The 27,126-nt window shown below is 40.2% G+C and overlaps 1 protein-coding gene across 4 annotated transcripts in view; it reads right to left on the reverse strand.

Annotated features, from left to right (window-relative positions):
* The window catches only part of ADK (adenosine kinase), a 188,162-nt gene that overhangs the window by 61,495 nt on the left and 99,541 nt on the right, over positions 1–27,126 (reverse strand). For 3 of the 4 annotated variants that reach the window (XM_063434341.1, XM_063434344.1, XM_063434343.1), the window contains exons 4-6: positions 26,521–26,599; positions 3,550–3,722; positions 1,038–1,188 (exon numbers count right to left, since the gene is read on the reverse strand). In XM_063434341.1, coding sequence (XP_063290411.1) covers positions 1,038–1,188; positions 3,550–3,722; positions 26,521–26,599 — 403 coding nt within the window. The remainder of the gene's footprint in view (positions 1–1,037; positions 1,189–3,549; positions 3,723–26,520; positions 26,600–27,126) is intronic. The other variant, XM_063434342.1, reaches the window with a different exon arrangement.

Below are 27,126 nucleotides of genomic sequence, written 5' to 3' on the forward strand. Positions count from 1 at the left end.
GGATGAGGGGGGGACACTATGGGATGAGGGGGGGACACTATGGGATGAGGGGGGGACACTATGGGATGAGGGGGGGCACTATGGGATGAGGGGGGGCACTATGGGATGAGGGGGGGCACTATGGGATGAGGAGGGGACACTATGGGATGAGGGGGGACACTATGGGATGAGGGGGGGACACTATGGGATGAGGGGGGGAGAATACTATGGGATGAGGGGGGGAGAATACTATGGGATGAGGGGGGGAGAATACTATGGGATGAGGGGGTGGAGAATACTATGGGATGAGGGGGTGGAGAATACTATGGGATGAGGGGGTGGAGAATACTATGGAAAGGGGTGGAGAATACTATGGAAAGGGGTGGAGAATACTATGGAAAGGGGTGGAGAATACTATGGAAAGGGGTGGAGAATACTATGGAAAGGGGTGGAGAATACAATGGGAGGGGGGGGAAATTTCCTGGAATTTCCTTCTGAAAATGAGGTGCGTGTTATACACCGATAAATACAGTACTTTAAATGTTCCTCTTAAAATGGCTACTTAATTCTGAGTAGGCCTTAACCTTTAAAAGTTTAAATAAAAAATCAGAAGTAGCCTTAAAGCTGGCATAATCAAACCAAGCCATGCCTAATACACATGCTAGAGAAGCCAGGAACACACCACTAATCAGTACAGCTTTGACAGACAAACACACACACAAAAAAAAAAAAAACATTTAGATTTGATTCTGAAAAATATACGAAAAAAAAAACAAGACACATGCAATCATGCTCTACAAAATAGCATACAAGCCTTCCTTTAAACAAAAAATGTTTTCCACACCACAAATTTGTTCCAAAAAGGCAGAATTTTGTTTTGATTATTTTTTTTTAGCAAAATTTTTGTACAATACATTAATTCAGTTCATGCATTCGGAAATTGCACAATTTCTCAAGTGATTCTTGGAAAGGACCCATTACTAATGCACCACACCAGAACTGCCATGCCACTCATTCCCCATTCCCCTCAATAGTCGTACATGCATAGAAGCACTTACCGCAATATAGTAAACTTTGGCTTTTTCTACCAGCTGCCAGTTTTCTTTCAAGTCGAGGTGCTTTGTTTTGTCGTAGCAATTAGCAGCAGCCAAGTTTGCTACCAGAGACCTGGAAACACATGGGGCATTGATGAGCATGCTGCTTATATCCCTGTAAGCGAAAAGGCGATTACCAGGGGTGAGCCCATAGCTGTGCACAAAGGTGCTTGACAATCACCCACTTTCCATGGGGTAGTGCAAATGTGTTCTAGAGTAAGTAGACCCATTACCATCCAAAGGCAATGTAGCAACACTACATACCTGTGTTTAATTCCCAAAAGAGAAAGCTGTAAGAGAGTAAGATAATTCAGGTGTACCATTTTTAAATTGGGTTTGATACCTTCCCCCTACTTCATATCGACATTAAGATCCAAAACTCAAGTTGCCCATGAATGAATGACTTAATTGTCCCTACTGCAAATTTTAAGCAACTTGAGACTAGTCAAAGTCTTGTTTTCCAGCTGAAGGGAACCTTAAAGAGACACACGCCAAGCACCAGAACCACTACAGCTTAATGTAGTGGTTCTGGAACAAATATATTGTCCATTGAGTCTCAGCAGTGCGAAGACTGCAGTTTTCTGATAAAAGGCAGTGATTACATTACACCCAAAACAACCTCTATTGACAGCCAGATAGCCATTAGAAGGGCTTCCTGGTGCGATTTTGCAAGTATTGCAGGACCGATGTTCAGCATCTTCACACTCGGCACAAAGATGCTGAACACTCCCCACAGTGATGCACTGAGTCAACAGATCTCTGAGGATTTGCTGATTGGTGTAGTGTGCCAAATGCCACGCATGAACACTAGCCTACCCAATGCTTCCCAAAGGGGAAGCATTGGATTGGCTCAGAGTTTGGTCGTTGATTATTTTAGACAGGGTGGAGCAGCAGCTGTACAAAGAGCAGCACACCAATATACTAAAAGGAGAGTACAGAGAAGGCTTCCATTTTCCAAAGGAGACCAACTACGTACAGCTATACAGTCTGATGTACAAGCTAAACACTCAACATTAAGAATACAAGTTTGTATGTCTAACAGTACATTGTTCCTCCAATATTTGGCTCACAAACCCTGTGCATTTGGGCACAGACAATTTAAGAGATGGTAAACTTTAGGGATGCACCGACATTTCATCTGCTGAGATTTTCAGTCGAAAATGGGCCTATCCCATTTTGGCCGAAACGGGTCAAATCTGCTGAAAATAGGGCACAGTGACTTGTCAGGTTCTCGGTCCATGAACGAGGACCCAACATTGGGAGGGGGCCGGGTGTTTTGCCCTGTGTGCCAAGAGGTGCGAGGCCCCTTCAGTCTGCCCGGGGAGAGAGCCAGTATAGTCTGCAGCTCCGCCCGGTGTGAGCTGCAGACTGTGCTGTAACTCACAATCTGTGGCCAATCAGAGCATTCACGCGGGTTACCATGGCAACGCTTTCACTTCTGGATTTCACAAGATGCCGCTCACACCGGAGAGAGAGACCACCAGGAAAAAAATAAAATAAAAATACAATTTTAAAAAAATTGTACTTCTGGTCTCCCTCCCTCACTGTCACCAGTCACCCCCCTAACTCAGTCACTCTGTCACCAGTTAGCACCTCCCTCATTGCCACTAGTCACCCCCCCCCCCAACTCTGCCACCCCCTCCTTCCCACACGCTGCCACCTGTCACCCCCACACTCTGCCATCCCTATCCCACCCCACCCTGTCTCCTACCCATACTACATCCCTATCACCCCACGTGCCTTACACACTTTACATAACCTACACATATACACACACTACATCCCTTTCCCCCACCTCACTATATTTCATACACACACTACATAAACTACACATTACATCCCTTTCCCTCACACTATATAACCTACACAAATCATTTGTGGGGTAAAGTAATTTTCGGTTTTCGGCCCAGAATTTTCATTTCGGTGCATCCCTACTAAACTTTACTCTGGCTTGTGCTCTACATACAGCTGCAGTACTTCCCTAAAATGGATTGCAATATGCAGGCATACATCATCCCAGGCGTCTGCACGGATATGTGCAAAATCTTTTATGCAACTTTATGAATTGGAAGATCATGAAAATATGTATTAATGGGAGTCATTTTTGCAACTGCACTGCAGCATTAACATAGGCATTCTGATGCACGTGTTCTTTTTGACCTAAAAAAGTTTCTGTACTCCAACATTGCTAGAAGCATAGCTATTGTAAGGTCTAGGCATTTTCTCCGAGCCATTTTACAATCACCTTCCACGATTTTGACATTTGGATGCCATGATGTTGTACAGCAAAGCTGAAGAGTAGATATCAGTTAAGAGTCTATAATAAAGTAACGAAGTGGTAACTTGAATGTATATTCTTATCCCTGGAACACAGTGAGCATTATGAACATTCGAATGTGTGTGTTTTAATAGAAGGTGCACATAATTGTTAAATATACCTATGCAAGCATACAAACACCTGCCAGGGAGAGCTAACCTGTTGTCACCGGTAATGCAGGCAGCACATGTTCCCGTTGGCTGCTCGGTCTGCTCGTAGTAATGGGCATCCACGTGGGCTTCCTCTGCCTTCTTTTTTAAGATCTCGCCAAACTTGTCTGTGCCGATGCAACCAAAAAATGTTGCCACTTTATGAGGCTTCTGTATCATCCACTGCAAGGAAAAGCCAAGAAGCAAGATAAGTGAATCTTTACAGTAATGGTTCTATTAAATTATGTTTGTGGCAAACAAGTATAGAACATGACAATCCATCAATCCGTGTAAATCACTGTACTTCTCAGACAAGTCATGTCACTCTCTAAGGAGTATAAAATGCTATGTTCATGCTGTGTGTGACAATATTCTTCATTACTGGTACAGGGATTTACGGCCACAAAACATTGTCAATATAGATTTCAATTATTTTTATTTTTTTTAAACAAAAGAAATGCCGAAGTTCGGAGCAAATAAAGGTCTCAAAACCAGTCCAATAAGGGTCATGTGATTGTAAACACGTACCAAGGCTTAAAAACGGACGTCACTTGATTTTTGATGTAAGCTTTAGTTATGTCAGGGTCCCTTATACCGCGATAATAAAAGATGTATACCATGCAAAAAACTAATGGGGAGGAAGTTCTCTCAGATACAAACACAGTGTGAAAGCATTATCCATTTAAAACTACGTTGGTAACAGTGATTTTCTGAAATTACACTACATTTCCAATGTCTACAGTAGGATTCTTTTTAAGGGCTGTGGGTTACAAGCTAATTTACAACCCATGGCCCAATGTTACAGCACACCACTGCAACTACCATAAAGACCGTAATATGGTCCTATTAATGTACGGCCGTTCTATCATTGCTGTAACAGGACATGATATTTAGAAGTCACAGTTTTAACCGAGCTGCTTTAATAGTGATAAGATGGAGTGATGTCTCAACAAACGATCCTATAGAGTTGCAAAGAATGTTTTCATGAATAGGGCAATCATGCTAAATGTATTTAACAAACAATTCCATGGTGTATCTTGTTTAATATGTGTAACTGTGTGGATGAAATCTCTCCAAATCACTTCCGTCTCAGGCTAGGGTATATAAGGACAAAGCCATGCTGTTCTAGTTTTACAAACATGTCAAAATGATTACTACAAAACTTGCACAATAATGGTCATCTGATTGTATGCATTTGACAGGGTTTACAAAAGCTACGTAACTTGAGTTTTGATGTGAGCTTTAGTTCTTTCGATATATTAGGAGCATTTTCTTCAGCCAGTAGTATAAAATTGTCTTCAGGCACCACAACCGCTTCAGGATTTGGGAACATCATCTCCGTTGTGTTCTAGTTAGTATATCTATAATGGCAGAACTGTTGGGATATTCAGGAGACTTGTTGAAATCTATCCATCTATCAATTATTCTCATTAGTATCCAATCATTCTTATTAATATCCTAACAGTTCTGATATATATATATATATATATATATATCCATATCCCAACTAGAACACAACAGAGATGTTCCCAAATCCTGAAGTGGTTAAGCTGCATGAAGATGGTTTTAGAAGAAGCCAGGGAAGAATAGTGGTCTAAAAAAACAAAACAGGATGGCTCAGATATTCCTCTTTCCCTAGCTGCTGTGACCCCTCCGTTTATATTTATATTGTTCAGTCTTTCGTATCTACGTACGAGAGCATATGGGTTTTTTTTAAAGCACCGATAATAGAATTAATCCAAGAAGCATGCATTCCAAGTAGTAATAACTTTGAGGAGATTAAAAAAAAATCATGTTAATTTTTATAAATTGATCCTTTGAGTGGATGGAAAGGGGAGGGAGATCCATTTTAATAAGATAAGATAACAGATCTGCATTCTGATGGGTGATTTTAATCCTCTGATAATGGATTAGGCTTTTGAATGCAGAGCGGTATATTTACATGTTCACCTTGATAACCAACGTAGTAGCACTTGAAATAGGAAAACATCTCAAATGTCTCCACATCCACCCGATAAAGTCTTTTGCTTCAAATTATCCAACATTAGGCGGAGGAGGGGCTGCTGATAAGCTTTTCATAATGAGAACTCTTTACTTAGCATGTAAAAGGGAAGGAAGGAATTAAATATCGCAGCGAGACTCTACTGCTTGCCAATGAAACAATGGGGAAGGGGAAAGGGAGGGGGGGGACGGTGCAGTCAGTTAAAAGCTAGTACGGTTCTCATTAAAACCTACAAGCTTATCCTCTCAATCTTCAGCAAGAATTAAAAGCTGCACCAATTAGAATAGTGAAGAAGGGGAGGAGTACAGGAGAAAAAAAAACAAAACAAAAAAACCCAAACAGGTCTAATTGTTTTCTGCTTTAGATTTAAATAAACAATAAAAATCTCCATTACTAGTCCTTTTGAGAGCGCTGGGTTGTAAAGTGGTCGATGGCTCGGTTATAGAGAAAGCTTTGCAATATGTAGGAGTGCTTAAGGTCTGATACCTTGCTCTCCTGAGAGCCAATTAAGGTACTTTGATTTTCTATTAATAGTATTAGGCTAATAACCGTCACAACAACATATTGAGCATGATTTCTGGCAAAACCAAATTGAGATATCCACATCTGCATCCATTCACTCATGGCCACAAGACCGTGTGCAAATCTATATCTGAATTCTTATTCCACTATACTCCCTTCTGAGTGCCCCTGTCCAGCACATTGCTGCGTCCACGCAAACTCTGCATCCCAACATGCAGGACCATTTAAACATGCGCCTTGATTATGTTACACCATCATTCGCCCAATGTGTAATCGAAGCGGATTCTGTGAGCCGGTGCCGTTAACAGTGTTTCCATTATAAAAGTGGCTTTAAGTTACAATTTAAAACATAGAAAGAACAGTCTCACACCATCTACAAGTAACCATAGGCGAGTGTTAGTTTAAACAAGACAAGTGCCAAAAGAAACAAAGTTTCTATATTTCCTTTCCTGAATGTGCAGACTTATTTTAAATAACTGGAACAAGTAAAAGTCGTGCTGTATGGGCAGTTTGTACATCCACTTTGGAATTTAATTTCACAACTACTTGCAGAGCTACAGTTCGGCTTCAAGCTATGCCAAAAGAATCTGTTTTGGCATCATGGCAAAAATGGTCAATGTTCCAAGTGGTTGGAGAAAAGCCAAAAGGACCCAAGGCCCCAATTTAAAAAATAAATAACCAAAGATCAAAAAGGGTAAAGAAGTACTATCTGAAAATATTAGGATCTGGTTTGGGATTTAACCATTGGTATTTTTTGTTTTGTACTATTAAAGCTGCTATGTCAGGAGAAATATTACTGTGCAGCCCATTAAATGCTATTGGATGCAGTTTGGTGTGCCCGGTCCATTTGATTTATAGCTGCACGTTTTGGCCTTTCAGAACCACCCTATTCCATCGCCTACAAAGTGCGAGTAGTCTTTTTGGCATAGTACTGGACTGGTATTAGACTAGGGTATGTTAAAAAATAAAAAAACAAGATAAATGAGGGACAAGGGACAGGTTCTGGGTAGTGCTCAAGTAGGAGACTAATAGTTAGTCATATCTGAGAAGTCAGGACCCCTGACCTATGAATCCATGACTAAATGTATAACCCTAACTATAGGTCACGGTATTCGAAGTATCCTCCTGTTCTGCCAGCCAAAACTCTGGTACATCATAATATCTAACATGTATACTCAACAACAGAGAATAGATTTATTCTGGGTCTGATCTAGTTTAATCTGTCATGAATGCTATAGGATACACTGTTCACATTTTAAAAATTAAGCACGGAAGGGAAAAAGGGGAGGAGGGAAAATTAAAAAAAAAAAAAAAAATAAGAATAACAATTACGATTTAGATTTCTAGTTCCGTAGCTTTCTTGTCAAGGAAGATCAGCATTAATCCTCTCTCCAACCCCCTCCCTCCCATCCACTTTTGATTTACAAAAAACACCTGCAAATAAGGACGAGCTCCCAGGAGCTAAGAAGAAAGCACATTGTGTAATGTGCATTTTGTTCCTGACCAAACAGCAGTTTCCAAGGTAACAGAGATGTGCATTTCATGAAAGGTGGAACAAATTGCACCTCTTGTGTTCTAATTTGGGAATACAAGAATGATTGTTATTTTAAGTAAATAAATACTCAATTATATTTTATGTAAAAATCAACATATTTTACTTATCATCAGGTTAATTCTAGCACATAGATTTTATAGTTTAGTGCTGAAGCGTAAGCGTTACACGAATGGTCACACTTGGCATATGCAGTCCATCAATTAAGCACTGTGTATTAAACATGGTGTTTGTATCTATTCCAAGGGTATCCTTTGCAGTGCCAGAAGGGTAAGTAACATACTCAACCATCTGGCACTGAAATATATCTGATCAACTACAAATGAGGCTACAGCTCAGCTGGCATTAAATGGCAGTAGGCACAATTATCTAGCCAGCATTAAAGATGATTTACTGGCCCCTTACAGGAAACCAGTTTAAAAATGTTTCTTTGTGAACACCTGCTGGGTCTGACTCCACAGCAGCAGACCAACGGCAATTTGTGTCAAAGAGTGTGTGTGTGTGTGTGTGTGTGTGGAGAATGTTAAGGGAAGGTGGGGGGAGACGGAAAAGATATCTCTATCTATATCTCTATCTCTATCTCTATCTCTATCTCTATCTATATATATATATATATATATATATATATATATATATATATATATATATATATTATATAAAAAAAAAAAAAAGCCATTTCTTAAAGATTTGGGAAAAATGCCTCACAGGATAACTAAAGTCACAAAACAATGAACAGTGCTGCCACTTTACAGTAGATGGAGGAAAACAATTCCACCTTGGATTTAAACACTTTCAGACGCTGGCAGTCAGGAGCTGTTAAGCTTTTAGTGGCTTGCCATATCTGCAGAGCGTTTACAGCTAAAAGGACCAATGTACAACATCAACCCGACGTCTGACAGACTTAAGACAATTGCAGAAAAAGCCTGAAAGAGGATGTACTTCGAATGAGATCGCTTGCCATATGTCCCACCCTTATGTGCTCAGAGAGACGCATGGCGAGAGGGCCCCCCTGCTGTAAACTGCACATGAAATTGCAGTGTTAGATGATATTGACCAGATGTTTCAATATCCGCAAATAGCTTGTTATGTGACAGTGCAACACGAGGGGTGTGGGTTGGGGGGGGGGGGGATCCTTCAAATGAATGCTGCTGTTCAGCACTTATCTTGACACAGAATAGTTATTAAAACTCCTTGCCTGCCACAATAAGATAGTGGTGTCTGCAGGTTGTGGATATTACATGGTGTAGACGAGTGTCACTGTGCTGCTTACATAGTGCTACTTAAAGACACGTTCACGATTTTATGCACTAGTCCATAAAAAGGATAAATCTAAAAGTGACACCACAAGAAATGAAAATTTTGCTACATATGCTAGAATTGGGATATCACATAGGGATTCAGAAAAGGCAGATATATGTGATAATTCCACCATTTGTTTCCCGGTAGCACCATCCCAGCCATAGATGTATCAAGTGTTTTGAGATCAGATAATATATGGACAGTGGTCAAACATGTGTCAATGTTCACAAGAAAAGGGCAGGGTTAATCACCGCTTTTATTTCTTCCCCCCTTTAAAAAAAAAAAAAAAAAAAAAAAAAATGAAAAAAGGTTTTAGCAAAATGATGCTGGAAGTAAAATATAATAAATTTTAAAAAATTAACAACTACAATCTGAAATACAAAGTTGTGGATCAGACATTAATAGGACTGTTCATGTGTATAACAAACAGCAGCATTTGGCAAAAATATTAAAGGTTTTTGAAAATAGACCCTTTTAAGAGGGAAAGCGTCCAAGCACCAAAAAGTAAGGAGTACGCTGTAAAGGTAGGTGGAACCCTATGCAAGCCACACCTAGAGTGGTCAACGATTCAAACAAGAAAATAGAAGCGAGTGTGAGAAGAAAGCTTACGTAATCGGAATGTAGCAGTTCTATGAATCAAATATGTTTTTATCCACTGTACGAAAAACTTAATATTCATTAGAAGCATAGAGATTCAACCACTGAAATAAGCCATTCTAATTTCCATCTGTTCTTGGTCTCAGAACAAGCAAGCCATATGATCATGACAAATTCATTACGGTAAAACTGAACAAGCCCTCAACACATGGAAGGCAGACATACCTGCTAACAAGCAATACATAGACATGCAAGGATTGGACAGTATCCCTGCTGGTAACAACTCGGATCATTCACTACCTGGGACTCCCCTATATTATATGGAGCTAGAATAGGCAAGTTCTGCATAAAGTCCTTAAGAAGAAAATTTGAATCCCTGTGGCTAGTACCTGGTGTGAGCATTGTTAAATCCCTGCTCACACCAGGGAGAGCAATGTATGAGATACCTGGGCCTCCCCGCAATCAAAATAAGCACATGCATACAGCCCTTTAAAATAACCATATTTGATCTGCCAGGTCCGGCCACAGCACCAGTGACATTGCTGGTGTCCCCAGGTATTCCCTCTAATAGGAAGACAGGTCGGGTCTCCTTGTAAGTCCCCTAAAGCGCGATTACCGGCGGCTGTAAGGGATCAGAGATGGGCAATGCAGGCTGCCCAACACCAATAATGGGGAGTGATAGGAGCCGACAGGGCATTTAAATCATATCGTGATAACTTTTTACAATATATTTCCACACAGGCTGCAATTAAAGTGCAGAGTGCTCGGCACTATAAGGGAATTATTCTATAAGGTCAGCATTTGCCGACATCAAATCTGCTAATCTTCACCCTAATCCCTGCACTATTGGCAGGATTAGAATTAGAGTTAGGATTGGCAAGGGATCAGCAAAAGGGAATCCTAACACAATAGCTAAAGGTTAAGATGGTTGGAGAATTATATTACAGTGGCACACATGGGATTATAAAAAAACAAAACAATAAGCAGCAAAAAATAAATATATTCAATTTCGTATTCCAAACACTATAATGTTCTTTAACCAACTCCGAGGCATAAGTTTCATACTTTAATTGGTGCAAACCAAGGAAAATAACTAATGGGTGTAAAACATGGCCTTTTCTAGATCCGACCCGCTAGCTGGGTCATTCAGTTTAGCTTTGTGAATTAGCGAGACGTTCACTACCACCGTAATGTACTTTGATATGACCAAACAGATCTTACTGTAGCTTCCTTTTTTTTTTTTTTTTAGAAGATATAGGGAGGGGGACTTTTTATAAAGCACTCTCTCCTTGATCAGGCTAAATACTATGATCCAGATTGGCCCAACAAACCTCAACATGCAATATAAAAATATACAAAGGATTGCAGAATACAAACAAAAAAACAAACAAAAAAAAAACAACCACCACCTAATATTGCATTAAACAAATAGACACCAAAAGAACAGACTTGATTAAATAAGAGAACGCAGCTTTGCCTCCTACTCTTCAGTCTCTCTTTACGAACACCCCCTCAATCCGCAGAGAAAACCTTCGGTAATGTCTGAAAAGTAGTACACTGTGTCCTACTTAACGCAGTGCCCCATCTGCTGTAGATAATTAGACAATTATGTGAGATAGGCTCATTGCCTTAGTCTTTTGTGCTGGGCATAATTTTCTATGTGAAAAGCAGAGAAGGGGAAAAATAATAAACACATTACACCAGTTACATATGTAATATCTTAAGAACCCTAGAAAGGAAGGAGGGGGTACGTTTGTTCTGGTGTATAGTACAGATTGCTAATGTACCGGGTTACAATGACTGCATGGTATAAATAATAGATCTAAAAATGAATGAACCAATTGTCCACCTGCTGATACATCAAGATAAAGTAAACACAACTTTGTTATGGCTGTCCAGGTGCAGCTGTATAATTGAGATCTTGCACAAAATGCTTTAAAAAAATAATAATTCTGAAGCCACTTTCCTATCGTGCATCTTGTTCTCGCCCTTTATCTGTCAGATGATTGATGAGATGGGGATTTGATATTCAGGAATAATTTACACAGCAAGCAGCAGTCATTATCAGGCTTAGCCGCTGGCAGCCAAATGTCCATAAAACTCTTTGCAAGGAATCTCAAGGGCGCTTCAGTGCTTAGCGGTGTCTGACTCCCTGTGATCGACAGGAACTCTTAAAGCTTTTAATCTCAAGGCCAAACAGTGCGACAGTCACACCTCACTGGCACTCCCAGATCTACAAGAGGGGAACATACGAAATCTGCATAGGTAGTTTAGCAGTGACATTAATAAAAGGTTTTGTCGTTCCGAAAGTGAAAGCAGTCCCTTACTAAAAATTTTTTTTTAAAATGCACACTTTTGATATTTTAAAATGACATGATATAAAAATCGTTTTTTGCCCTTTAAATATTTTTTTTTTTTTTTTTTTTTTAAATAGTTTATATATGAAGATATTCTAAACCCTAAACTTACAGAACCAGCAAAGTGCAAAAGGAACATAGACACCTGGCAAACATGCCACTCTTCCATAGAATGAAAGATTTCAGATTATTGGATGCTCTGGATTTGTAAACTGCTGCCTTATGAGCCATATCCCAATATCAGTCTGTTAAAGGGTTACTCCAACACCATAACCACATCAGTGATTTGAAGATACCATGGTGGTAGGAATCAGTATGTGCAGTGTTAAATGTTGTGCTGGGACTAGTTGCCCCCTAGATAGACAGCCACTAGAAATGGCGTTAACCCTGCAATGTAATTATTGCAATTAATCACATTTGAAGGGTTAAGAGAACCGAGAAACTGCACCCAGGCCACTTCAATGAGATGAAGTGGTCCGCAGTGTCCTTTTAATTTTTTTTTATTGACAGCTTATGCATAGTGATACCTCCCCTCCATGACATGCGACTGCTCTACTTGAGACATGGTCCATCCAGAACATTACCAATTGTTGAAATTAAACAGAGTTTAAGTTGTCTTGGTCCCATTTGAATATTTGTAAGGACTTTTGAGTTTTAAGCAGTTGCCCTTTTGTTTCTTCCTCACTTCTGAAGCCTTGAGCAATTTTAAAAAGGCACTATGCACCATAGCTCATATGGATGTAGGGCAAAGAGTCTTGTCATAGGACCCCTTTTATACATTTAAAAAAAAACAAAAAAAAACAAAAAACGGTAGTATAGAACTACAATATGAATACCAGAATCCAATGTGGTAAATGCTATTCCGTGTAGTTAGGGTAAAATCAAAATTAGGCGTTCTACTACTTTTTACCTACCTTATTTAAAATGCAAGGACCCTCATAGAATTCAAATAACCTCTAGGTTCATTTTGGAGTAAAGGGCTTCTTATCTTAAAATAAGTTTATGAATGTACTAGGGATTTAAATAGGACATTCCAGGCTGCAAGGGGCCTGTTATAAATGCATTATGTTAAGTCTTCTAAGGGACACTTAAAATCCCTAAAGCACTTTAGCTTGCTGAAGTGCTTTATGTGTGACAAGTATGTCCTCCCTCCCATCATTCCCATATTTTACAAACATTTCTAAAGAAACTGACTTTTATAAATGAACTTCATTACACCCACTGGCTGTTACGCAGCCAACCAGTCCTTTAACTCCCTGGTTTGTTTAGCTCAGTGAAGCTAAGAGGCTACAATTTCCCAGAGCACCTGCCTTCAAAGACTTCTCATTAAACTGCATTGGGAAGTCTGTGATTGGACATTCACATAAAGTCTAGGTGGGCGTTTAAAGGGAAGGGCTTACAAAAGGATGCAGACAAGAGAACTGCAGCTTTTGCAAGCTGTTTTTATAGCTATACCCCAATGAAACACAGGCATGCAAACGTAATTTTTTTTTATTTTTTTGTTTGGTAAGTGGAGTGTCCCGATAAGATCTGTCAACTAGGGAGAGAGACTCTTTAGATGGTCTAAAGTATGTTGGCACGTATCTGAAAAGTCAAAGACAATTAACAATTTGCATTGCGGTCATTACGGATATAAAACTATTGCCAGTCTTCCCAGGCATACCCTGGCAGGTGCTTCATGACGAACTAACTTTCAACATGGCACACCATCACATTTTACCAGCCTCGAGCTGGGCATAATAACTGGGAAGTTAAACAATGGTAGGCACAACTGAAAGATGCATCTTATAAAAAAGTAAATCGGTCTTTAGTTACCACTATGGCGGACAAAATGGACTAAGGAACAGTTTTAGGGGAGATTCCTGAAACATGTTCCCCCTGCCACAGTTCCTAAATGGAAAACTTGCCACCACTGAACTTCGAAGCTGTGATCCAACACTTGGTGGAGAAGGATTTATGGTACCAGGCAGTTTCCTTGATTCCTTTAAGATTCCTTAGTTCCAATGAAGATGCATATTAACACTAAATTATTTATATAGTGACAACAAATTCCACAGCGCTGTGCAAGAGATGAACAAAAACAATTCTGACAAATGCACGCTTGACATATGGGAACAGTGACGGGCCCTGCCAAAACAGTCTTACAACTAAATTCTGGACTTGGCAGGTTTTAATATTTGCAGCAAAAACGTTAAGGAAAATAAAAATGGTTTGTCAAGCTCTCTATTGAAGAACTTTTATGGACAAACCTGTCCAGGCCTTAAAAAAAAAATAAAAAAAAAAAAAAATGTTTTTTAAAAATCAAAGTTAGAAGAGCTGTAACCACTACTGCCCACTGTAGTGGTTATGGTGCCAGGAATATACAGAAGCAATCAGTCTTAACAGTTTAATAACATTCCCAGGTCCCCAGACACCGGCATCAATTCTTTTCATTCCTGCAGGAGAAAATCAGATGTTTTCCTAGAGTGAGAAGTACCAAACTGACTGAATTCTTAGCTGATCAATGGGATCGAGGTAAGTGGTCAAACCCTTCAGAGATTTATAAAAAACAAACAAACACACGTTTTGGCAAGTTACACTGGGAAGGCGCCAGGGCACTCTTGGTACCATAAGCAATAAAGCGGGCTTTCACCACATCAGACACTTTTGTAGTCCATTTAAAGGAACACTATAGTCACCTAAATTACTTTAGCTAAATAAAGCCGTTTTGGTGTATAGATCATTCCCCTGCAATTTCACTGCTCAATTCACTGTCATTTAGGAGTTAAATTAATTTGTTTCTGTTTATGCAGCCCTAGCCACACCTCCCCTGGCTATGATTGACAGAGCCTGCATGAAAAGAAAACTGGTTTCACTTTCAAACAGATGTAATTTACCTTAAATAATTGTATCTCAATCTCTAAATTGAACTTTAATCACATACAGGAGGCTCTTGCAGGGTCTAGCAAGCTATTAACATAGCAGGGGATAAGAAAATCTCAATTAAACAGAACTTGCAATAAAGAAAGCCTAAATAGGGCTCTCTTTACAGGAAGTGTTTATTGAAGGCTGTGCAAGTCACATGCAGCGAGGTGTGACTAGGGTTCATAAACAAAGGGATTTAACTCCTAAATGGCAGAGGATTGAGCAGTGAGGCTGCAGGGGCATGTTCTATACACCAAAACTGCTTCATTAAGCTAAAGTTGTTCAGGTGACTAAAGTGTCCCTTTAAACAGTGTGCAGTGTAAGACAGACTTGCTTGCCCAGTATCAGTGCATGAGATAATGCACAGGAAATCCCATACAAAGCTAGGAGAGTTCATTTTTTTTTTTGGAAGGAGATGGTCAACGAGAATGTGCCCACTGCTAGCCACCACGAGGTGTGGTTACACGCATGAACACAAAAATAAATACATGTTAAAAGAAACAAAAACTACAACATAATATGCAATAAAAGCCATTCAAACTTTTACAAAAAAATAAAAGCAGCTTTATTTTATATGCACATTTCCCCCCCAAGACCTTTCAAAAATGTACATTGTTTATTGTTCTCCCACATCCTCCAACAGTGTATAATAAATTGTGTTTATTTTTTCTGGTCCCGATATCTGGTGTGCAATTAATTGGAATTTTGTAACAGGAGGAATATTTAAGACCAGTTTACAAAATTATGTATATTTTTTTTTTTTCATTCTACATCTTAAAAATATGGTTTATCTGGGGCAACAGCGTTTACTCCACAGCTGTGCATTTCTTTAATACTCTTATCCTTTTATTTCTTGGCTTTTCGTGAGATTTTCTCTAAGGTTTTTGACTCTCCACAGATGTGCTGACCAGGTGCTTTTTTGCCTGCTTTTATAGCAATGAACTTCTTGAAACTACATTCCATGTCATTCCAAAGCATTTCATTACCATCACCGTTTTTTTCCCAGCCATTTCCTACAGGCCAATTTTGTAGATCACCAGAGACTGCTTCATTTCTATTGTATGGGGTTAAGAGGTCTACAGTTTCACCAGAGGACACACGTATTTGACAGATGAAAGCCCCTCTTTGTTTTGTTAAAAGACTGCAAAGTTTGAAATGGGACTCTCCCAAGAGCAGATGAGCCAAGATTTAAGAACTGAAGAATCTAGGCCTAGATTGACATGAGATAGTTTGCTAACGGTGCTTATTGTGGAATATCAATGTCTCATCCCTGAGAGCCATTACATTCATGTATTACACCCTGCCAAACAAGCACTTATGCCTGACAAGCTCCACTCATCTTTGCCAAAGCATCTCAACACAAAAAAAGGAAACCTTATTAATTTCCTTGATGCTCTACAGGATTGCCAGCCTGTGAATTTAGAGCCATTCGAATATGCTGGTTTTATGTGCCTGGATATTCTGTAGAATTCAGTGTTACTGATCAGCAGAAGGACCAGCATCCATGAATGATTTACACCAGTAACTTTATGCACATAAAATAGAGCTGCAACGCCAAAAATGTTTTTTGTATCTGCCAGTGCCCTCTTGTATCAATTGGCGACATTAGGATAATGAAAATCAGTTGGAAGTAAACAGACATTAAGTTATCTGCGTTTATGTTCCTATATTCAAATACACCGAGTTTGTAAAAGTTATGGGGAAAAAAAATCCAAATGAGCACGTTTTAATGTCAAAATAAATTTATATCTCTGCACTAAACCAAATCCCATACGCTGCTTTTTTGTCCACTATATGTAAATACACACAATTACATCATGTTAAACAAAGTCAAGAGTCCATATGGACTGCACTGGGGATTCCCCTTACCAAGAGAAGTTAACAGTAGCCCATTTTTGTAATTGGATTTTGGTCAGAGATGATATACAATGCAATGTTTTGTGGACCCAGGACATACTTGAAAACGAGAGAAATCTCAATGTATCTTAAATAAAAATAATATAGCAATATTGGGAAAAATATATATACCGTAAGTTAATTGACATCGACAACAACATATAGTATATCAGGTCATGTTTTTCAAGCTGCAAAAATGTGAAAATATTTGTATTAATGTAAAAATGAAGGGGCATCTCTAGGCATCTATCTTGAACAGATGTGCCTCTCTTGAACTCTAGATAATGGCACTTTAGGCACGTTATAACCATCAAAAGTCCCCATCATTGTCAATTCCGACACTTCAGCAATATTTATCTGAAGAAGAATTTTGAGGTGTCAAAGTAATCATACTGAAAGATTTAGAATACTGGATTGCGGATTCCTGTATATATTTCACACAAAACGTATCCTCTCCACTATTCCGTAACGATACAAATCTAGTGTCAATACCACCGTTTGTGATTCCTTTAACCTTCATATTTTAAATACCAAGAGGGGTAACAAACTACCCCCAAAATACTGGAACTAAAAATCAACATCTAACATCAGCCTATCACGGCTACCAAATTAAATGCAGTCACATTAGCAAGGAACACAGGTGACAAAGAGACACTGGCACCTGGGGGGGCTCAACTTAAAGGGATACTGTAGTGCCAGGAATATAAAGCTGTATTCCTGGCACTACCGATCCCTCTGCCTCCCTCCTACCCGGTAAATAAAGGGTTAAAAACACTTTATTTACTTATCTTATCTAAACACTGATGTCCCTCGGCGCTGGGTCAAAGCTCCGTCCCGCGACGAGCTGAGTCTAATGCGCATGTGTGGCAAATGCTGCACACGCACTAGACCTCCCTATAGGAAAGCTTTGAATCAATGCTCTTCTATTGGGCAAAATCGGAAGCTGAGGGTCCTCATGCAGAGCGTGAGGACGTCCAGCGTCAGATAACAGACCAAAAGTCAGTTACGATTCCGGAAGCCCACTAGTGGCTGTCTGGGAGACAGCCACTGAGGGCAGACTTAGTGCTGCAACGTAAACACTTCAGTTCTCTGGAACTGCATCGCTAGGTTCAAAATGGTGCCTACAGTTTCCCTTTAAGTGTTACAAATGCAAATGTGGAGTCCTGTGGACTCCAATGGCAATAACAAATGAATTGTCATGTAGTGGTTTTAGTTCCTTGAGTGATCATTTAAGTGTATTTGATATTTTGTTCATTGAAATTACAACCCAGTCAAAAGATAGTGCCACTGTAAAGTTGTATTGGTGACCAGAGGTTCCATTAAGTTGTATTGGTGTCTGGACTTTGTAGAGTGTAGTTTTAATAACTAATGGAGGAGGAAAAAGAAAGGGGAAAATAAATAAAAAGTTGTGTTTACAAACCATTTAAGACATGACTCATAATATGCGTCAAACAGCACTATTAGAAGTCATGTTTTTATTATGTTCTTTAAAGCTATCCTAAGCACTATGCGAGCGACAAGGTAATGGCATTTAATGTAAACCTGAGTAATAAATCACACTTTGCAGGAACACTGCCTGCAGAGGGGTGTCAAAAGAGGGATACGAAAGATGGAGGTAAACCGTGTAAAGGCAATGACTGACTGACAGAATTACAATGCAGAGCATGAAAAAAAGATAAAAAACATTTAAATATTTATGAGAAAAAAAACAAAAAAAACACTTTATACAGTGTTCTAGACCAGGGGTGCCCACAACATAGATCCCCAGATGCTGTAGAACTAAGACTCCCATTATGCTTTGCATGCCTTTAGAAAGCTCTAGAATGACAAAGCGTAATGGGAGTTTTAGTTCTACAGCATCTAGGGATCTACCTTTTGGGCACCCGTGTTCTAGACCAAATTTAAAGAAACAAGAAATAAGACATTATGTGTTCTATGTTAAAGGACCACTATGGTCACCCAGACCCCTACAGCTCAATGAAGTGGTCTAGGTGCCAGGTCCCTCAGGTTTTAACCCTTCAGATGTAAACATAGCAGTTTCAGAAAAACTGCTATGTTTACATTGCAGGGTTAATCCAACCTCTAGTGTGCTTTCCTATGGACGGTTTGAATGCACGTGCAGCTCTTGCGCATTCTGCTCCACTCAAGATCTGACGGCATTGGGGGAGGAGGAGAGGTAATCAGCGCCGAGGGAGCCCGGCGCTGGATTAAGGTAAGTGGCTGAAGGGGTTTTAACCCCTTCAGCGCCAAGGGAGGGGGACCCTGACGGTTAGGGGGTCCTAAGGGTTATATAGTGACAGGAAAACAAGCTTGTTTTCCTGACACTATAGTGATCCTTTAACACACCCCATTTGCTTTGTGTGTATATCATACATACAATAAGCTTGTTTGAGCAGGGCACTAATCTACCTATTGTTCCCATGTAATGGTCTCATTTATTGTAAATCCCACCCCTTATAATATTATAAAGTGCTGCAGAATTAATTGGCGCCATATAAATACCAATAACACTATAACAAATATATCGAACTCAATACGAAGCCTCAATATGTTATGGACCAACAAAGTTCACCTTTTTTTTTTTTGACAGGTTTGTAAATTTAGCACTATGTTGAGCTGCACAAACATTGATGTCAGAATAAAACTCTACCCCTTAATAATAAAAAAATAAAAAAAAACAACAAGTAAAACACCGTATAAACTGCAGTACACCATTAAATGGACACCATAGTCACGAAAACAACTTTAGCTTAATGAAGCAGTTTTGTGTATAGATTTTGTTCCTGCAGTCTCGCTGCTTAATTCTCTGCCATTTAAGAACTAAAATAACATTTTATGCAGCCCTAGGCACACCTCCCTTCCTGTGACTTACACAACCTTCCTAAACACTTCCTGAAAGTGACATTGAATGTTTACACTTCCTTTATTTTACATTAGGTTTAATTTAGAATTTCTCATCACCTGTTCATCGCTAGACTCTGCAGGAGCCACCCGTATGTAATTAAGTTCAATTTACAGAGCAGGAAATCTATATCTAAAAAAACACACTTAAGGAAGAAACTTATTGTGGCTCACAAATACTGCAGGTAAACACAAGTTTTTTTATTTTCAGCCAGGGAGGGGTGGCGGCTTCATTAAGCTAAAGTGGAGTTGGTGACTATAGTATCCCTTAAATTAACACGAACCCTTAAGGACCCGTATCCAGTTCATAAGACCCTGTTAGTATGGAATGTTCTCCTTAATTTGCACTTTCAGTTTTATACAGCTCCACTTCATTAAATATAGATTCTTTATAGATTGGTTTGTTATGACATATGTCATTGGTACTTACGCGGTGAGAAGGGGGGGGCACAATTTTACTACCAGTTTGTTGACTCACATTTATTGGAAGCGCTTTAGACTGAGTCTTTTGCCTTCTATTGGATCAACAGCAAAAATATATGCGAGGAAGCCTGAACTTGATGGACACATGTCTCTTTTCAGCTATGTAACTATAACTATGTAACAAATATATAAACACACATCATGTGTTTACATGTGTTACAAAGTTCTAAATGAGCTACTTCGCCAATTGATTGTTGCCATCTAAGTAATCAGCTAGGTAAACAGCGAAACCAGGTAGGATTCAACATTACAATCTCAAGCAATTAAACCCTTGAACTAGTTTTAAATGGACACTATATTCACCAGAACAACTACAGCTTAATGTAGTTGTTCTGATGAGTATAATGGCTCCCTTCAGGCATTTTCATGTTAAACACTGCCTTTTCAGAGAAAAGGCAGCGTTTACATTGCCCCTAGGGACACCTCCAAGTGGCGGCCACTCAGATGGAAATAAGGTGCAGGCTTCTCAATATAAGCACAGCCTTTTCAGAGAAAAGGCAGTATTCATATTGCTGGCTAGTAACACCTCTAGTGGCTGTCACTCAGACGGCCACAAGAGGCGCTTCCCATCTCAGTACTGCACATTGTGCAGCACATATGTTCGGAGTCTCCACGCTCTGCATGGAGGTGCCGAAAACTCCCCATAGAAATACATGGATTCAAAGCTGGTTCCCAAATGGTAGATCTGCAGATATTGTTGAACTGCAACTCTTAAAGGGACACTATAGTCACCTGAACAACTTTAGCTTAATGAAGTAGTTTTGGTGTATAAATCATGGCCTTGCAGCCTCACTGCTCAATTCTCTGCCATTTAGGAGTTTAACCACTTTGCTTATGAACCCTTGTCACAACTCTCTGACTGTGACTTGCACAGCCTTCCTAAACACTTCCTGTAAAGAGTCATCTAAAGTTTATCCTTTATTAAAAGTTCTGTTTAATTTAAGTTTGCATATCCCTTGCTATGTTAATAGCTTATTAGACCCTGCAAGAGCCTCCTGTATGTGATTAAAGTTCAATTTACAGAGCAAGAGATACAATTGTTTAAGGTAGAGTGCATCTGATTGACACAGCCTTAATGGTAAAAAAAAAAAAAAAAAATGGTTTCACTTTCAATCAGAGCCAGGGGAGGTGTGACAAGGGCTGCATTAACAGAAACAACGTGATTTAACTCATAAATGGCAGTGAATTGAGCAGTGAAACCCGAGAGGCATGGTCTACACACTAAAACTGCTTTATTAAGCTAAAGTTGTTTAGGTGACTATAGTGTTCCTTTAATTCTTGCATACATTTTGTACGGTGTTCTGAAAAAGAAACAAATAATTATTTTGATGTAAAGTATGCAATGGCAGCAGGTTAATTATGCTGATCATTTTGATGCCTTTATGCGGCTAAATCTGTCTTCGGCAAAAAAGAAAAATATTTTACAGCCTTCCTAAACAGATCTTAGGATTTGTCACTGTAAATAAACACATTACACGTAAACTTTGTACATATATTCACTAAGAAAGTTTATGTCTTCTCCCTTATGGTTATACCTCTGTTACCATTTAATAGGTAACTACTTTTTGTTCCATCTCTATAGATGTTCTATAGAATTTATAATAACTTACTCTGGTGCCTTATTTGAGGGATGCATCCAGCACCATAACTGGCTATACCCAGTACCTCTCATATATTGTACATACTGACTACAACACGAAATTATGCAGCTTCTAGATTCATGCTGCAGGGGTTAAATTATTCCTTCATCTCACCCATTTATGGGCTTTGCCCATAGTCCCATTATCACTACCCACGGCCCATGCCGGGTACCGCGTCATATGACGCAACCGCTAATGGGGCGTGTCAGAAATGTGACAGACGGGCTGAGTACCAATGAATGGAAGCCCCATATTCTCCCCCGTATGACTAGAACCGCGTCAGATGACGCGGCTAGCAAGAGGAGGGACTGACAATGAGTCAGACCAATTACCATAGAGAGGAGGGACTAGCAACATAGACCAATGAGCACCGAGCAAGCACGGCGGACCACGTGGTATACACAGCCGGCAACACTTACGGAACAATCACATACAGAGGTATTTAAACCAGTACTGGGAACCCAAACGGTTCATTGCTCCTGACGACGGCGTGCTGATACGCCGAAACGCGCGTCGAGCTAGACTTCTTTCTTTATTTAATAATTTACTAGCACTTCTTTGGTAGCACTAATAGATTTGATTTAATTTATTTTTAGCTATTAGGACAGGCAGGGATTCTGGTCATAGTAGGCACTAGCTGCTTCTATACAGTGCAGAGGTATTTAGGGTCAGTCCTCTCTACCCAGCATTTCTGCTAAGGTTAATTTGGGACCTTGTGTGTCCCTCTTTAGAGGCTTCTCCCTTCTCTGCACCATAAGGGTTCTGGTTAGGGGGAGCTATAGGGACTCTGGTTATAGTAGGCACTAGCGTCTTCCACATAGTGCCGAGGTACTTAGGGTCAGTCCTCTCTACTCAGCATTCCTGCTAAGATTCACATTGGGACCTTTTGTGTGTCCCTCTGTAGAGGATTCTCCCTTCACTGCTCCTCCGTCCATAGCAGCAAGTTTTCCCTACTACCTCAGATCCCTTGACAAGGGTTCCGGTTAAGGGGAGCCTTTCAAGCTAAGGACATAGTCAGGTAGCCTTCCCATTCAAAGGGGCACCTATGATACTATTTGTCCCTTGATTGCTGGCACACTCCTAACCCTTGTTCTACCTGTCCTATTCCCTCTCTATTTTGTTTTCCCCTTAGGATTATTAAAAGGTAGGGACTCCCCATCTTTCACTTTAACTCTCCACCTTAGGGACTTTCTCTAGTCCCACTTTCTTCTCTAGATCTTAGGATCAGTTGTTGCACATTTGGTTTAATTTAGAATTTCTTATCTTCTACTCTGTTAATAGCCTTATGGAGCCATAACATCCATCCCAAAACTTATAACCGTTCTGGGCTAGCTGCTCATCCTAACTGGGCATGCTGACTAGATCTCTGCCTTAAAGACCGACAAGTCCTCCTATGACATGTAAAAATAATTCAGCAGGTGTATAACTACAACCGCTTTTGTAAGTCACCAATTGCAAGCCACGCTCACTTGACAGAGAAGCACTCCGTTGACGCTCTCAGCCAATAAAAGAGCAGAAGTAGCAGCACTTGGCTTCGACATATCTACAGAAGCTGTATGCATGTCACCAGCTTAGTTTTGCAATATTTTGCCCTTTTACCGGTTTGCCTCGTTACTGGGAAACTTGGTGAGGATGCTCCTGGTACGATAACTACTACAGCGGACAGATTATTCAGTCTACTGAAACAAAAAAAACTAAACAAAATAAACTTATTTGAGTAACAATTTTAGTGTTCACGTACACTGACCTCATGCGGAACCTTATGTAGATCAAACTGGTTTTAACAGCCATCAGACATGTCTCAAGCACATGGATTTTTATTTTTTTTAATTCTTTATTTTTGTTTGTGTACGATAAAAGAACAATTGGTCTGTTACGCCACAATAGCTGCAAGAGACCATTTAACAACAAGTAATAACATGGCATAAAGATTGTTGTGCACAATTTTTAAGTATAATACAGGTTTAAAACATGGCATGTCATAGGGTGAAAAACATAAGAGTTACTTATAGCTTACTCGGCCTTAAAATCAGTCTATTGCAATGTGGTAGCTTACAAGCGATGGTTAAGTGTGTAGCGATTTGTGTAAGCTAAAAACGTATAGGGAGCAGAAATTTTAATATTATGCCTAGTGAGTTTTGTAGGCTGTTTATAGGGGGTAAAGTATAAGCTCTGCGAGTGTTGCAGAACCAAGGCAGCATATATGGGTATGTCAAGCTAGAGATCATTTGATCTCGAGTGAGGCTATATAGGGGCTATAAGCTCCTGTAGGAGCAATCTGCAGGGACTCACAAGGCCCAATGTATGTATACAGTCGAGGGTCATACAAGTTATGAAAAACGAACATAAGATAAAATAATGAAAAGAACCTCGACAAGACAAAATTGGCCCCAAAGGCAATGTGAGACCACTAGAAGGACCTAGATAGCTTTGCGCCTCGGTGTCCGGCACGGTAGTGTCAGGACGGAGGAGGTTTGGACCGCTGGTCCAGCATCAGAATGCTTGTTAAGAGGGTCTATATTTCACACAGCATTACATCCCAACAATAAACGAGTATAACGAATAAAACATTATGAAATAGAACCATAGCTCAGGGTCTGCAGTGCCCGTGGCTATTGGCAATATGAGCGGTGAGGTTTAGGCATTTAGCCGCCATTTTGAGAGCGTTGTCTGGTAGGCTTAGTTCAGTCATTAATTGTCAGTAAATGTCCTGCAACTGTAGGCTGTCTTCTCTCCGTCTCGTTGTGTTTTTACGTCGGAGCCGTGTGAGAGGCGGTCACTTGTGTTCTCCGGGGCACGAAGACTATGGTATTCGCCGGGTCCCAGTTGTGCTGAGCATTCGTCGGTTGGTGCACGGCTTTGAGGATTGAGTCGGGCGGAAGGCCCAGATTCCCTAGGATTGCCGCTGCATCTTCCAGCGTATGAACCGGGTAAGAGTTCCCCTCGTGGGTGATCAGCAGGGTTTGGGCTGCCCGCCACCGGTAGGTGATGGTGTGTGAGCAAAGCAGCGTTGTGAAAGGCTGCAGAGATCTCCGCCACTTTAGCGTTTACAAGCACATGGATTTTAATAATGCACTGGGCTTCCTTAGGGGCTTGCCTATATAGAATATTTTTTTGAGGTTTCAACATTTTGTACATGAAGGATATGAGTTCCTAAAATAGCCTACAGCAAAAGAAGCTGCATCCTTGATAACTAAAATGGCATCTTAAAGTCTGCAGAATATTTGATGTCCGATTTGCATCACACGTGTCTTTATTTTTGGAGTATATATGTAGCTTCTGTTTTTTCTTGATTTGTGCAGCAAGCCATTAAAACATTACTGATGGCTGGGGAAGAGGTTAGGTCACAATTGTAACAGCATCTCAATAATGAAACAAGAAGTCCCACATTGGGGAAATTCAAGTCACTTAAGCTTCCTCATTACTCATTAGCACAGCACAAATACATTTACCAGATATTGCTTTCCATTCATTTTATATCCAAGCATTATTGAGAACCCTGTGCGTTAACATCCTGCGTATTAAAGAATTAAGTAAACTTATTAATGGCAGGCTGCCATGGCTTGAAATCTGTAGGAGAAGCAGAACGCCTCTCACTAACAGTGCTGGCATTCATTACAGTATCCTGTATTTCAGGACATCCTAATCAAACTCACAGTAAAAATATATCAGCCTCTATGAATCTTACGATATCAAGATCCAGATTTTTAATTCAAAAGGCTGCCTTTTCAAAAGGCTGCTATTATTTTACACATCTACAAATGGCCATATGCCACTAGACAAGTTCTATAAATTAAGGCTCCCTTAACGCTACATGATCCACAGAGGATGGCTTATTAAGAAGCATTTGGATTTTGAGTGCCGTCCCCCACCCCATACATAGAACCGCTCTGACTTTGGTTCACTGGATCCAACATGGCAGCTTTCCCAGGAAGAATGCTTTCTAGGAGAGCTGGTCCGTGAGTGATGAAGTGGGCTGGTGGCAAGACGGCTGGGAGAGGCCTGCAATTCTTGCAGGAAAGTAACAGGATAGACGTGAATTAAACCAATTGGAATTCCAGACTCTAGAACGTACTGTCAGCACCGTGGAGCTGTAACCATTCTGATTTACGAACAGTGATCAAGTTTCATAGATATTGGCTACGTACCCATAAGAAGGGGGCTGGGACCAGAGCGAATCTGTGCTAATTCACTCAATTCGATTAGTATCCAAGACACCAGTTCTGACTGTCATGCCACCCCCCTTCTTCCTTTAAACTTCCTTCCCATTCCCGAAGCGTCCTGGATCACAATTCTGCAGTGCTCAATGTGTTTTGCGGTTTTATTACTCTCTTGGTCTATTATCACATATATCATATGACGTTACAGACATATTGGAATTCTTATTCAGCTCAAAGCCAAATAGGCTTTTTGGGGGGGGGGGGGGGGAGAGGGGTTGGGGGTTCCACTCACACAGTTATTTATGGCAGCAAAGACAGAGTAGGTTAATAAAACCTTTAAGGCAATGATTTCAAAATTTAGCACCATCAACTGTTGGGACTAAAATTCCTATAATGCCCCACCAACATGTAGCTAGTGAAAAATGTTGGGAGCTGTAGTCCAAAATTGAGTGGGTGCAGTTTGTCAAGATCCTCTGTAAGGCTTTGATTTTAGAAAGCGGTCATTAGGTTAAGTAAGAACTGCATAGAACTGGCAAAAGCTTCCATGCTTGGCAGGCTCAGATCCTACAAATGGAAACCATCATGTTAACCCTTTGTTTTCAAACAGTCAAAATTTACCCAGGCTGACCGATCTTTGCAGAAAACACAAGGCATAGGTTGCAACTAACCTGGGCAACTTTAACAGAGTTTTGCGTAGAGCCGCCAGCGTGATAATCTACGTTGAACCTTTTGACAAGTTCCTCGAATCTGCAACAGAGAGAGAGAAAAAAATGGCATAAATGGGTTAGTTGGAAGGGAATTCCTGTGAGAAGTGAACGCAGAGCCAAACTGTAAACTAAAAAAAGGTTGGGATGCAGGTCAGCAGGATACGCTGCGCTCATTAGCTCCTTTACAAGGTGTGAGCTGAGGAAAGCAAGGGAAAGGTACATAAAGAGACTACAGAAGGCACAACCTGCCCATAAACCATACACTGGCACAGAGACAAGTGTCTAAGTAACAGAAGGGAGGGAGAAGATTCCCCCCCAATAAAACAAATACGAAACCACACAGTAACCCAACTATATGTCTAGTAAGAAAATGGTTATGGTTAGATTTATACATCTTTGAGTTTAAAGGGATACTCCAGGCACCCAGACAACTACTGCCCATTGGAGTGGTCTGGCTGCCAACTCCCACTACCCTTAACCCTGCAACTGTAATTATTGCAGTTTTCATAAACTGCAATATTTATATTGCTGGGTTAAGTCCTCCTCTAGTGGCTGTCTAGTACACAG

This window comes from Pelobates fuscus, chromosome 10 (assembly GCF_036172605.1).
Source record: "Pelobates fuscus isolate aPelFus1 chromosome 10, aPelFus1.pri, whole genome shotgun sequence".
NCBI classification, from domain to species: Eukaryota; Metazoa; Chordata; class Amphibia; order Anura; family Pelobatidae; genus Pelobates; species Pelobates fuscus.